The sequence below is a fragment of the Oreochromis niloticus genome, linkage group LG3 (assembly GCF_001858045.2).
Source record: "Oreochromis niloticus isolate F11D_XX linkage group LG3, O_niloticus_UMD_NMBU, whole genome shotgun sequence".
Taxonomy (NCBI): Eukaryota; Metazoa; Chordata; class Actinopteri; order Cichliformes; family Cichlidae; genus Oreochromis; species Oreochromis niloticus.
In genome coordinates this window covers 21,087,636-21,102,758 of record NC_031967.2, presented here as the reverse complement: position 1 = coordinate 21,102,758, position 15,123 = coordinate 21,087,636, and the positions used below count along the sequence as shown (strand labels likewise).

Genomic DNA, 15,123 nt, shown 5'->3' with positions numbered 1-15,123 from the left:
TGTGCAGTCCCACTGCCATCAGGTAGCAGCTCATAACTGGAGGATTTCTCTGATAGATCAGGAACAGCTTTATACCAGTAGAAGCTCCATCCTGCAGACGGATGTTCAACCTGACAGTTCAGAGTTACTGAGGCTCCAGGACTCAGCCATGATGGAGACACAGTGAGGACAGGACGGGGTTTATCTGTTCAACAAAGATTTTCTCTCAGTGAACATGTAGTACAGTCTCTGAACAGTGAGCTCAGTTTATACAAGGAATAATAATCTCAGTCTATATGAACAGAAACACATTTTACAAAGTGTTCAAACAGCTTAAAGCAAATATGACTTACTGTCAGAAACTGTCAGTGTGACTGAATCACTCCACTCTGTTGTTTTATGCTGTGAACTTTTCATTCTGCCCTTACAGCGATAGTTTCCACTGTTGGATGATGAAGCAGATCTAATCCTGTATTCATTTTGATTTGGAGGTTTTCTGATGCTGTTTGTTTCCCACTCATAATCCCACTCAGTGTCTCCTCCATGGATCTCACATCTGACAGTGATCGTCTCTCCTCTGTATATCTCAGACCAGTTTGGATACAGAGTCACAACAGGCCTGTTTGAGGCTGTTAATGTTCAAGAAAGTACAATAAAAACACGTGAAAGACAAAAAAGGTTCAGTTACCATCAGATGTAGTGATTTGTAGGAAGTTACATTTAAACTCACCAGTTGTGTCAATCCTGACTGACTCACTGTCCTCTGTGTAGTAAACTGGTTCTCCTCTTCCTCCTCTGCAGCTGTAGAGTCCTCCCTCTGAGACACTGATTTGTCCATTTGTCACAGGTTGAAAAGATTTCCCATCTCTGTACCAGTAGTATTTCCATCGAGATGATGATGATGACGATGATGATGGGTTCACAGAGCAGGTCAGGGTCACACTGCCCCCTACTGGAACAGCTGTCCTATCAGCTCTCAGTTCAGCCTTTGGTTTCGCTGCAGTTCAGTTTAGAACAAGAACATAAAAGTAAAAATGACTGAATCAGAACAATTTAAAGAACTGGATGGAAAAATTTAAATGACCAAATATCACAAAACTTTATTGGTGAAGCTGTAACAAAGTGTGTTACACAAAATACTCTGAAATACTGTTTTGATCCGCACAGCATTTTTTTTTTAATATTTACTTCTGAGTATTTAAAAGTAATTAATAAATGTATAGTTCATTTACTATCATTAATTTGAAGCATGACTTAGTTAATTCATCCATAATGAGAAAGTAACCCAGGTTAATACGATCTGATTGTACTTAGCATGCTATGTCCTTGTGTTCTTTACTAAATCTGCTGTTGAAGCCTCTGATAGCTAAGATGAGACCTAGTAAGTGTGTTTTACATTCTTTTGTTGTGGAAGCTGACATTTCCTGTCGATGTGCACAGATGTGTCAGAATGGGTTTTAAAAGACACATCGATGGTTTGGAGGAAGTAATTACTGAAGCTAACTCAGAAAGATCAATTAGAGAAAAAACTCTAAATAAATATCAGTGGCACTGAAAGTAGCTGTACATAATGTTATGTCTGTGAGATGATTATGAGTAATTTATATACTCATTAAATATCATTACTCTAATTAATAGCATACCAGCACAGACCAGCGTCAAACAAAATGAGGACATATTGTCGTCTGCAGTTCAGAGTTCATTAAATGGCCTGTATTTGTATAGCGCTTTACTAGTCCCTAAGGACCCCAAAGCGCTTTACACATTCAGTCATCCACCCATTCACACACACATTCACACACTGGTGATGGCAAGCTACACTGTACCCACAGCCACCCTGGGGCGCACTGACAGAGGCGAGGTTCATTAAGTGAAAAATATCCAGTGTGTGTGTTTGTCATGAGAGCAGACTCTTTATCTAAAACCGGAAACCTCTAAGATCGTTTCAACAATAGACAACATGCTAAAAACAACTGAAGTAACTGCATCATATGTTGGTGCAACAGGGAGTAATAAAAATAAAAATAACACAAATACAGAAGAGAAAATATTGGATTCTTAGTGGATGTGGTGGAGCAGCTGAAACAGATTCAGCATTTGTTCTGCACTTCATGTATTAGAGCTGCACAGCAGAGAAGTTACTCTGATATGTTTTGTTCTCTTTACTGTGAATAAAAAGCTGCTGTTCACATTTTTTATTTTCAGAGTAAAAACAAAACATTTTACTGAGCAGCACAAAAGAAACAGCTACAAAGCGGTAAGAAAAGCAAGTGTTTTCACTTATTTTGATGAAACAGAGCTCCAACTTACATGATACAGTCAGTGTGATGGTATTACTCCACTCTGTTAACAAATAGGTCCTTCTACCACGACAGCTGTATCCTCCACTGTCAGACTCAGTAACTGTGATTCTGTATTCAATACAGAATCACAGTTACTGAGTCTGACAGTGGAGGATACAGCTGTCGTGGTAGAAGGACCAGCAATAAATAAATGTGGATTTATTGCTGATGGAACTGCAGCAATAAATCCACATGTGGAAATCTTTTTTCCTTCCAAGTGTTTTACAGTGAGTACTGAATCTAAAAAACAGTATATTTGAAACACAGTATTTTGTTGTATCTTTGGATGAAACATTGTGCAGTATAAATTAAAACGTGTGAAATATGTCCAACTTGCCTGTTACTTTCAATAAGGTGATGTCACTCCACTCTGTCCAGGAAGAGCTTCTTCTGCCCCGACAGCTGTATCCTCCACCATCAGACTCAGCAGCTCTGATGATTCTGTATTCATTGGATGTTGGAGGTGTGTTTAACTTGGCTGGTCTCCATCCATACGTCCACTGAGCTCCTTCACCTCCCTGAATCTCACATCTGACAGTGACTGTCTCACCGCTGTATATCTGAGTCCAGGATGGCTGCAGGGTCACAGTGGGCTTAGTGGGAACTGTTCACATAAGAATGATCCAGTTAGAAGAAGAGAAACATAAAAACTCTGCTGTTTATAACATAAGAGTAGAGTGACTGCAAAACAGCTGATTCACAGACAAACAGTTTGAAGACTCAACATCAAAACAAAGTCACAATAAAACTATTTATAGCTTTCAAACTGTAACACAACACTTTCAGTAAAATGCATCAGTATTTACTTTGTACAGTTATCTTTTATTTATATTAAAAAAAGTTACTGATTTTTTTCTATGAGTTGTATTAAATCTAATTTGCTTTAACTAAGATACGATGTTTGAGAGTAATCTTCTGTCAGAAAGAGAAACAGAAGAACAGACTCGTCCCCAAAGACAGTCCGTAACAGTAAAGACAACTTTATATTTCACTTTTCAAACTCAAAATTTCACAACTCTTTATAGCAGCAGACACATAAAAAAACAAAAATGGCAAATGTAGAAAAACAGAAACACAGTACAAAGAACATTAACATTTCGAGTAAAACTGGAGAATTTGTCTCATGAAAATATTACTTAAAGGAACTAAAAGGAAGTGACTGACTGCATTTCAGACTCCAGGCCATGAAGCACCTTAAAAGCAAATAATTAAATCCTTGAAATCTGATTGAAAACATGCTGGGAGCCAGTGTAAAGTGGGACAGGTGTAATCCCATGTGATGTGATGTGTTTGATTTGGTCTGCAAACTCTGCGTTTGCAGCCACAGACATGAGGAAGCTGGGACAATGACATGTACGTTTATTTTTTTCATGTTACAAACACATTTTTTTTTCTTTTCCGCATGTTTGATTCTGAATGACGACTGAATATTTTTTATAAAGATGTTAAAAACTGTTTTACACAACTTTTGATACTAAACTAAAAAAAAACCTGCAGTACTGTTTAAAGTATTTTGTTGTGTTTTGGGAATTAAAATAAGTGAAATGTGTCCAACTTACCTGTTACTCTCAATGTGGTGATGTCACTCCACTGTGTGTAGAAACTTCCCCTTCTACCCCGGCAGCTGTATCCTACACCATCAGACTCAGCAGCTCTGATGATTCTGTATTCACTGGATGTTGGACGTATGCTTGCCTGGCCTCGTCTCCATTCATACGTCCACTGAGCTCCTTCACCTCCCTGAATCTCACATCTGACAGTGACTGTCTCACCGCTGTATATCTGAGTCCTGGATGGCTGCAGGGTCACAGTGGGCTTAGGAGGAGCTGTTCAAATTAAAATATATCATTAGCAGAATTATACAAATATAAAATCATCATTAAAGCTGTCCTGGTTTTATTGCTCTTGTTAATGGTAATCATAATTTTGCATGCTGTAGACAATATGACTTGAAAATCAGCAATAAAAAAGTTTTGTTGTATTAATTATTATTAAAAGACATAAATGGATTGTTGGATTCGTGATTGTCATTTATGCTTAGAAATATCTACCCATATATGCTTAGAGTTTTATAATCAGTTGTAGATTGGTAGAGGTGTATAATCGATTGTGTAGTGATAGGATGTGTGATCTTCAGTAGGCTGTAAAAGGCTTTGTGTGCATTCCAGAGCATTCTGGTATTTACCCCCCACATTCCAGGAACATGGGAGAGGTCGTACCTTGTCTTATTGTTTTATGGTAGGATAAACGTGTCTATATCTGTTTTAGTCTAAGTGCCTTTTGTTTAGATGGACGGCTTTGGGGAGTCTTCAAGGGGTCACATCTTGACCCCACACACACATACACACACACACGCACATACACACACACACACACACACACACGGTATTCTTTGTTCACATGTATACCTATGTAAGATGTTATATGTTAATGAACCTATGCATATTTATGTAACCACAATAAAAGGAGTGCTATGGGGAGCCTGGCTGAGAGTCTGACGGAGGTCAAGTGGGTGGAACGACACTTGGCTCTGGGCAGGCTTCCCTCATGCATGGGTAGCCCACCGAACTTTGCCTACTTGGTGTTCAATGCTTTTGCGGTGTAGTTAAATTGTCTCGTTCCAGCGGTGGGCCTGTGCTAGACAGACCCAACATTAATTGGTCCTTCGAGCCGGATCCCTAGAATTGACATTCACCGAGGGGAAAAAAGAGACACGCCGAAAGACGTCAGCCAGGACATATAGAAGTTCCCGTACTAAAGTCCCGAGACGTGAGAATTCGTCATCGGGCCGGTGGATTAGCTGTCTGTTTTTTCTCCTCGCTGGATGATGATTGACGGGATTCGAGATTAATGCAAGAGCAACAAGTAAGTACTGTACAAAGGAGAGCGCTGTAGCTGTGCGGGTACACGCGAGCACGATCGCGCAGTTTGACGCGGGCCTAAGCCGTGCGGGTTCACGCAGGCTGGGGAAAGTTATAGGCCTATTTTGTGTTGTTTGTGTAAGTCTGCGTCAGGCACAGTCTGTGACGCCAGTTGTTGTTGTTATCATGGGTTCCCGAGCAAGTAAGACTACCTCACAGGGAGACGACACATTCATGCAAGAATTTACTCCCGGCAGTGCGAGGTATTTATATGCTCATAACTGAAAACATAGCGGCCTTGAAGAGCGTGCAGAGAAGGCCAGCCCACATCAGCAGCAGTTAAGCTATGCTCTGGTGAATGGCTTTCATTCACCCATTGCTGATTTCATCAGAAAACAAAATGTTAATCATAACTCTGACGGGTCCGCTGAATGTATGAACTGGACCCGCCATGCACAAGAAGCAATTAAGGAAACACAGAAGAAGTCACAAAGCTCTGCAGCCGCTGCCTTCTTAGCAGACGAGACCTTTTTCCAGGGGCAGGCTGGAAGGGGGCAGAATAGAGGCAAGAATGGAGGAAGTAGAGATAGGTGGAGACCTAGGGCCGGACAAAAGCAAAGGAATGAAAAGTGTCACAGGTGTGGGGACATAGGTCACTTTGCCAGAGAGTGCCCTAGTCGCAAACCCGAGTAACCCCAACTGTAATAAATGACTACCCGTCAACACTGCCAATATATACGTATGTTTAGATTATTCTTTAGATTTCCCTGATCAACAACAGCCCGTGCTCCAGACCATTAATTTAACCGGTTGTTAAAAGTAATCTGCATTAAGCTTAGGGTTGCTCAAATTCAGTACAATGACATATGAGATGAAGTAAAATAGGTAAATATTTAAACTAATGACATGCATAGAGGCACTTGACCTGTTTGAAAGACTGTCGTCTTATTATGAGCCATTGTTGAGATATAGAGCACACCTGTGAAAACAACTAATATGCTGAACCCTGTATGAAGTAGCTGAAAACTACATGATGGAGAAGCTGAATTGAATATGAAAGTGCAAGTTTTTGCCACTGTGGGCAAAGCACGCAACCACTGTGTGAGGTTGCGTTGCTGTCTCTTCTGAGCTGATGAGCAAGCTACACATTATCAGATCGGGAGCTGGCTGAGAACTCATCAAAGAGAGAGAAACAGAACTATGATAACTCGAGTATGTAGCGTATCCATCAGTTCTTTCAGATGCGCAGCAGTTTTCCTGCATCTTGACTCGTGTGTAGAGTGTTCATTGCATCAGTATCATGTTTTTGTTTATTTGTTTTGTTGGGTTGAAAACTAACTAAATAAACTTGTGATCATACTTATGGATCACCATGGCACATATCATCAGTCATATGATTTATTTACGCAGATGAAAAAAGTGAGTGTGAATGTGCCTGACGTCACAGTGTGTGTGTGCGCTGTGTAAACGTAATTGTCTCTAATTGTGAGAACGATGATTCTGCAGGTCACCAGCTAGTGTAAAGAAAAAAGACAAAATTTACATCGTAGATGAAAAATAATAGAAAAAAGGTTTTGTGTTTATCAGCCAAGAACAACTACAATCTAAATTTCTGCTTTTAAGAAAGGAGAGTTCAAAAAACAGAGAGTTCTGTGTGTTGGTTAAGCAGTGATAATAATAATGAAAATGTCTTAGTTTTGTCACTTTCAGGTGAACAGCAGACCTGAATCAATTTTCCAGATGCAGCAGTCAGAAGAAAGTTATAGTTTAACATCACTGGAAACCTTCAGGCCAAGTTTCTGGCTAACTTATTTACAGCACCATGTGTCCCTCAACCTCACAAGTGAGCTCTCACTCCTCCCTGAAGACAAGGAATGCAGTTCCAAAGAGCAATAACATGGCAGATAAAGAGACAGCAGCAAAGTCCTGAGCAAAGAGTCCCAGCAAGCAGCAGCAGTGTGGACAAACAGCATCGGAGAAGAAAAACAAACCCATCATCCTGAATGACACTGTGTTTCCAGCAAGCTGCAAATTCACTGTGCTTGTGAAAAGAACGTTTGAGGAGAACTGAGGAGACTGTTGGAGTTTGACATTTGCCACTTTTGGAGAAAATGGCAAGAAGAGACAGTGGAACACAGGACAAAGCTGAAGAAGAACTGCCTGCTGTTGGACTGTTGAAGTGGGAGAGGACAACAGAGTGAGAGGAGGTGAGAACACAGAGGAAAACTGTTGTTTAATGTGGGAAATCAAAATTTGGGTTAGCAAACCTGGGAAACAGAAAACTGACTGCCTAAGTGGAAAATTGTGAAGGAATCTGAAACACTGCAAAAAGAAACATATACAAAATCACACACACAAGCAGAACATGCATTAACCCTACTAACACAAACACAAGAGAGCTCATGAAGATTAGACACCATCTTAAGCATCTTGTCCAAGTCACCTCGTGTGATGCAAAGAGCAGTAGACTCATAGCACATTAGTTGAGAAAGGATCAAATAATAGCAGAGAAGTGTGTAGGAAAGGCAGCTTTAAGAACATGCCCTGCTGGAGATGCAGCTCCACAGACATTGATTAAACCTGCCTAATAACAAACATATACATGCAATGAAAATCAGCTTGTTATCTCTCATCAGTGTTTAAATAGTGTCAATTTAGCAGACACTTGTTATCAAATGCTGACAGTTAACTCTCTAGGTTGCAGGACAACAGTTTAATTTTTGTGAAAAAAACAAAAAAAGATTCTGGTTTGACCAACCAGTGATCAGACAAAAAATTTAGTTGTAAATATAGTAAATTGGGAGATGCTTTCTGCTTGACTGATGCAGCACAAGTAATTTACTGTATGAGGGAAATTCTATTGTTGTGATAATCAGTAGCGGTTTTTGATACGGGCGACACGGGCGGTTGCCCGGGGCGGCATCGTGGTGGGGGGCGGCATCACGGGCATCGGCAAAAAAAAAAAAAAAAAAAATTGCTCGTACTCATGCTGCCCCGACATCAGCCAGCGCATATTGGGAATGCCATAGGCACAGTTTTCTATCGCCCATTTGCTGGGAGTAAGGGCGCCCTCCGTTTGCGAGGTGCGTCTGCTGCTTGCGGCACAGGGAGGAGAGGGCGGGGCGGCGGACGATTCTCTGGCTGGCTGGAGCAGCATCTAATAACCAACTCGCAAAATAAAACAAAATAAAAACAAAACCAACAAACACGAAAACACCAGACATCAGGATACAGACTTATAATTTGCACCGATGTTTTTTCGAAATTCTGTATGCGAAAAGTGAGCGTGAGAGCCCTCGGTGTGCCTGCTCGCTGCTGAAGTCAAAGTAAACTTTATTGTCATCTCCGCTACATACAGTCCAGTATATAGAGAGACGAGACAACGAGGCTCCAGTTACAACAGTGCAAGTAAACAAACAATAAATATAAGAAGAGTAAGAATATAAATATACACTTTAGGACTCGGGGTAAAGGGATCAATAACAATTTAAAATTTATAGTTTACAGTTTGATGATTTAAAGTCTCACACATAACCCGACGAAAGGGAGGGGGGGGGGGGGCTGCTTCCAAATAGAGCACATTTCAATCATAATGTTGTAAATCCAAGCCCATTATGTATTCATGATTTGAATCCTGGGTTGTGTGAAATCCCAGAAATAAACCCTACAGACAAAGTGAATCTGTGAACTAAGGTGTAGTTCTGTTAGGTTATGTTGTGGTGATTCTCGGGTTGGGGGATGGGTGTTCATACTGGAGTGCAAAATTAAAACCAATGGAAGATGGACAAGAAAAGTTCAAAGCCATCAGGTGCTCAGTTTATAAAAATGAGAAAAGAAGAGGAGGAGAAACGAGCAAAAGATACAGGTAAGCAGATGTGTCATTGGATAATGGCAGGTCATCCTGAAACAATCAGAATCAGAATACTTTATTAATCCCTAAGGAAATAATGTGGGTTACAGTTGCTCCAAGAAGAAATGGTAAAAATAGTAACAGTAACAGACTAAACTCCTAACAATACATTATGTTACAGATTTTAATATTGATTAGTCATTGTCAATTGTTGATTTGTCCAGTTCTCATTGTATGACGAATTATGATGGCTGTTTGGTAGCCGTTTGCATACTATGCATACTCTCTCTCTCCTCATATGTGTGTGTGCACATTTTTCTCTGGTGAAATTCAGTATGGTTCCGACAACAGTTTTATGTTAATGTACAATCCTTAATATGTGTGTGTGTGTGTGGGGGGGGGGGGGGGGGCAGAGGGAGTGTTCGCCCAGGTGGTGATAATATTTTGAACATGCATTTCTGTTGTCCTGTCATCTTAGTGGGTTAATAGCCGATATGCAAATTAGTTGATCGTTCTTAGATTAATGAAAGGTGATTGAATTCTAGCACGAGTGAATGGGATGTGTTGGAGTTTGTTAGAGTGGAGACTCTAAAACACTGAGTTTCCTGTTGTGATGTGCGAGTGAATCCTGCACCCAGATACACAACTCTGAATACATAAGAACAAACTTCTTTTGTGAAATACCTGATGACATGTCACATGTTTTATGATGATGGGGAAAAAGGAAAACTTAATAAAATCTGTGGCCTAAATGAGTAAAAAGTACAGTCCTGGGGATTAAATTCATAGCTAATAAGACATTAGGGTTATGTTGTGTGTTGTGCGGCTGATGGTTGGTTTGGAGTTCATCTAGCTGATGATTTTTCTTTTGTTGTGAAGTTGAGCCTGCCAATTAGTATGATGGTATGATTAATCATGCTAATGGTATGATTTACCCTCCTGAGATGAGGAGCATGTGTGATGACTTAACGAAACCTTTTATTTTGATACTTTCACAGTGCACTGAAAGTTTTGTTTGATGATCTCGTTTGGAGCAGATCTGCACGATTACAACAGAAGCGCTATACGACATGTCGAGAAAACCGTTGCAAGTGAGTTTCTCCACAATTACAATGAGGAAGTCACTTTTTGGGACAATTAGAAAATAGGTCCCTGCCCAAAAAAGGATTCAGCGAGGTAATCCGATCTAAAGTTCTTCTTTTTCTTTTTGAAATGACGTCATTTTGCTGAGAGTGAAAACTAAATGCGACGATAGGTTCCACTATCAGCAAAGAAAGAATGAATGAAAGAATGAATGAATAATGAGTGAGAGAAAATAAAACTGACAGACTGGTAAAAGCTGACAAAAGCTGACAAGACTTTACTGATGTAACACGACTGTGCGAAGTTAACCCCCACCTGCCAAAGGTGCAGATGAATCTATGTGTGTGTCTTTTTACAGGAGCAGAAAGATGACAGCAACATCCGAGGTTGCGTGAGCTTTGGCTGTACCGATTTACATTTTGAATGCCACTTTTTGTGTCTGTGCATCTATCAGGGGTGTTATTCACTACCCTGTGGTGCTCACAGAGGTAACTGTGAGAAAGTGTGTATACACCTGCGCAGCGCTAACATTTGCATTTTCTTTTCTACAGCATTACAGTTCTTCATGTAGTCTGATCATGTGATTTATACCAGGATAGCTGGTTGATGTTTTCTACTACAGGATTTCTGGGTTTATGTGTGAAGAAAACTGTGTTCACAGGTTATGAGTTGTTAGGGAAATGTGAAGGTTACTTTGATGATGTGAATAACATGTGAGACATTTCCTGTGTTGAAACTAGTGTCACTTCTTTCCACAGCTATGGATGGCCAAACTTATGGTCTTTTATAGCACCTCTGGAACCTGTCGACCTGTGCCTGACCTCCAGGATTATCCATGTGTGTTGCTAATGTTTGTTTTCCTAAGAGTGCATGCAGAGGATTCAGCAAAGACGGACAAGTAACATGAGAAAGCAAATAAGAGATGCAGTGTTTGTGGGATAGTTTAATATGGGGCTCATTAGCTGGTCACTACTGAGCTCCTAGTGATAGCTAAGTGGAGTGACTTTGCTTAAGGGAAGTCACCGATTACATTAATGCTAACTGAGTACATGGGATGATCCATGTCTGAGGCAAATTATGGCAATAATTGTAGTTTACTGATTTGAGAAAACCTGCACATGATACTTGTTCTGCTGATGCTGAATGCTTTATTACTCTTATGATACAATTGTTTATAAGTGTGAAGTTTGATTTCACTTCCAGATCTTGTTTTCCAGGCCATGATGGTGTGTATGCAGGCTCCAGACAGAGCCAGGTTTTAAGCAAACTTAATATGCAAAACACACTAACAGCTTTTATTGCAGGGTTACGGAGCTACTCCAGAGGAGATGCCCTGGTGTTGCCTGGGACATGATCTAGCTAACCTTTTTCTTTCAGACAGGAATCTAGGTTTGATGAGTTGACTCATGGGAGTGTCCATGCGTCAAGAGGAGGGGTCCAGAATTACATGAAACTATGTTTTCTAAACTATGTTTTCTATGATTTTTTCAGTGATTTGTGTGATTAACAGTTCATTTACAGGTAAACCTATGCAAAGTCGTGCATCCATGTTCAGATGAGGCTTTGATGGCGTATAAGTGGAGTTCACTGACCTAAAGAATGTGGTTTGATGATGATTGACATGCTTTCCAGATAGAAGTTTTTCCTCCTAGCAAGGAAATACAGGTGCAGCAGTCAGAGTATTGCTGAAAGGAATCTCCTGAGAAATCTTCAGCGGCCCAGTGAGAAGCGAAAACCATTCCAGGCATAGCTGACAGTCCAGGCAATGGTTGAGGTCAAAGGTCGAGCTGTTTGGGGCCCATCATGAGATCAGATTTCGGAGCAAGGACCACGAAGCTGCGTTGGAATGAGAGCTGTGCCAAGGGGGCTTTCCAGAGGCCAACAGAGGAGATTGTGGACGACAGACGGGCACCTGAAGGATGAGGGGAGCGTGCCAAGCTCCATCGACAGCGCAGGGGGAGTCCAAGGATGACATCATGGTTCTGTGAGAAGCACAGGAACCAGAAGCTATGGTGGTGATGACAGCAGTTTCCTATGACCATCACCTAATGCTGTGTCGCTGTACTGTGCATACGATGACACACTGAAAACTGCTGGGATCATAACAGCAGTAAGATAACTGGATCCAGCATCCTTTCCACAGAGGGTTTTCCTGCAGAGATGAATGTCTCCACAGGACAAGGAGGCCTGAAGTTAGGTGATGGGGGTTCATAGAGGCCATAAAACAGGAGTGCTGACCAGGCCTGCAGCTTTCACGATAGCTGAGACCCATGTTGACAAACAACAGACTCAGCTGGTATGTTTGAATGTCTATTCTACATACGTTTGGACTCTGGTCCTATGGACAGTGATGGAAACAACTGGAAGAGACATTTATGATGCCTTGCAGAACTTAAACCACTCTGCAGAGGGACATGCGATTTACATGTCTTGCAGAGGAGCGCCACCAAGCTGGGATGTTTTTGAAAATGTTAATTTCTTATTTTGATCATTAACAATTGATTTGTTCACTTGTAGGATGCAGTTTACCATTGAATGAGATCAATGAGAACTTGGATAACTGCTAATATGTTTGTCAGACTGTGTACGTTTACAGTAATTTAGAGTGATTGACATATGCTGAGTATAAAAATGTTTGCATTGACACTGTCAGACGTGAGGTATTCATAACTGGGGACTTTTCTAGCATAACTATCAAAAAGGGGGGAAATGTTGGATTTGTGATTGTCATTTATGCTTAGAAATATCTACCCATATATGCTTAGAGTTTTATAATCAGTTGTAGATTGGTAGAGGTGTATAATCGATTGTGTAGTGATAGGATGTGTGATCTTCAGTAGGCTGTAAAAGGCTTTGTGTGCATTCCAGAGCATTCTGGTATTCACCCCCCACATTCCAGGAACATGGGAGAGGTCGTACCTTGTCTTATTGTTTTATGGTAGGATAAACGTGTCTATATCTGTTTTAGTCTAAGTGCCTTTTGTTTAGATGGACGGCTTTGGGGAGTCTTCATGGGGTCACATCTTGACCCCACACACACACACACACACACACACGGTATTCTTTGTTCACATGTATACCTATGTAAGATGTTATATGTTAATGAACCTATGCATATTTATGTAACCACAATAAAAGGAGTGCTATGGGGAGCCTGGCTGAGAGTCTGACGGAGGTCAAGTGGGTGGAACGACACTTGGCTCTGGGCAGGCTTCCCTCATGCATGAGTAGCCCACCGAACTTTGCCTACTTGGTGTTCAATGCTTTTGCGGTGTAGTTAAATTGTCTCGTTCCAGCGGTGGGCCTGTGCTAGACAGACCCAACATGCATGACTGCATTTCTTTTGTGATATAAGGACATTGGCTGATATTCAGTTTGAGCCTCACAAAGACAGTCATTAAGAGACCTCAACATGCCAGGGTCACATGTAATTTTACAATCCAAGTCCAAACTTTTCTGAACCAGTGGATTTAGCACTAGACTTTTTTTTAATAATCAGGAATGTAAACATTTATTTTAGTACCTGCTGGGGTCTGGAGGAGGGGAGTCGGACTGAGACTGAGAGTCAGAGCAGAATGGAGGGAAGTGTGTGTGTGTGTGTGTGTGTGTGTGTGTGTGTGTGTGTAAACAACAGAGATAAAGAGTGAGCACAGGATCTAAAAGCTCTCCCCTTGTGTGTGTGTTTGGGCGTGTTGTACTGAGGAAACATGTCAGAGTGCTATAAACCATTAGTTTTTCATTCATTTATAAATGTATTCATTAACATCAATCAGTGGAATGAATCCAAGTAAAACCTGTAATGAGAAAGGCTTACACAGCAGACCAGTCTCTGATACAATTATATTGTATTTTTAGGTCAAACTTGAAGAGAAATTAATGTAAAAATGCTGAAAAAAAAGAACTGATGGAACTGCAGCAATAAATCCACATGTGGAAATCTTTTTTCCTTCCAAGTGTTTTACAGTGAGTACTGAATCTAAAAAACAGTATATTTGAAACACAGTATTTTGTTGTATCTTTGGATGAAACATTGTGCAGTATAAATTAAAACGTGTGAAATATGTCCAACTTGCCTGTTACTTTCAATAAGGTGATGTCACTCCACTCTGTCCAGGAAGAGCTTCTTCTGCCCCGACAGCTGTATCCTCCACCATCAGACTCAGCAGCTCTGATGATTCTGTATTCATTGGATGTTGGAGGTGTGTTTAACTTGGCTGGTCTCCATCCATACGTCCACTGAGCTCCTTCACCTCCCTGAATCTCACATCTGACAGTGACTGTCTCACCGCTGTATATCTGAGTCCAGGATGGCTGCAGGGTCACAGTGGGCTTAGGAGGAGCTGGTCAAATAAAAACATATCATTAGCAGACTGATAATTTGACTTAAAAATCAACAATAAAAAGTTGTTTTTATACCTTTTAAATGTTTTATACATTTATAAATATAATCCATTAGTTGTCAGTTAGCTGTTGTTTGCTAACAATGCTGTTAAACCTCCAGTGATGGATTCAGAGCTGGAGATTTAAAGATAAACGAAGTGAAAAAACTGCTGCTACGAGCAGTTTGAGAAAGGCTAACATAGCAGACCAGTCTCTCCTAAAATGAGGACAATTATTTATTATTATTTTACACTACTTTTGTTAGTATTTTGTTCTGTTTTTGGAAGAAACGTGCAATACAAATTAAAATAAGTGAGGAGGTGCTTTTAACGTGTCTCGTCTCCATTCATACGTCCACCTCCCTGAACGTCAAGAGTGACTGTCTCACCGCTGTATATCTGAGTCGTGGATGGTTGGAGGGTCACAGTGGGCTCAGGAGGAGCTGATCAAATAATCTGTACTTTACTTGAGTATTTATGTTGACATTATGTTTTTCATAGTGTGAAGCATGCTGCAAAACAAACTGAGGTAAAATCACTGTCTTATTTAAAGGCTGCATGAAAATCCTCTACAGATTAGTAGATAAACAGGTTAGTTTGCTGTACTGTGATGGATTTAAAGGAAAGAT

General features: G+C 40.6%; 3 protein-coding genes across 3 annotated transcripts in view; 1 reads left to right on the top strand and 2 right to left on the bottom strand.

Annotated features, from left to right (window-relative positions):
* LOC109198185 (low affinity immunoglobulin gamma Fc region receptor II-b) overlaps positions 1-15,123 on the top strand; it is a 997,390-nt gene that overhangs the window by 377,712 nt on the left and 604,555 nt on the right. The window lies entirely within an intron of this gene.
* LOC109201287 (obscurin) overlaps positions 1-15,123 on the bottom strand; it is a 493,328-nt gene that overhangs the window by 252,287 nt on the left and 225,918 nt on the right. The gene's annotated exons all lie outside the window — the stretch shown is intronic.
* LOC109196517 (peroxidasin homolog) overlaps positions 265-15,123 on the bottom strand; it is a 17,426-nt gene continuing 2,567 nt past the window's right edge. Inside the window, exons 3-8 of the mRNA XM_025906004.1 lie at positions 14,884-14,937; positions 14,189-14,455; positions 3,881-4,147; positions 2,659-2,925; positions 710-976; positions 265-608 (exon numbers count right to left, since the gene is read on the bottom strand). Of these exons, the coding sequence (XP_025761789.1) occupies positions 313-608; positions 710-976; positions 2,659-2,925; positions 3,881-4,147; positions 14,189-14,455; positions 14,884-14,937 (1,418 nt within the window). The 3' untranslated portion in view covers positions 265-312. The remainder of the gene's footprint in view (positions 609-709; positions 977-2,658; positions 2,926-3,880; positions 4,148-14,188; positions 14,456-14,883; positions 14,938-15,123) is intronic.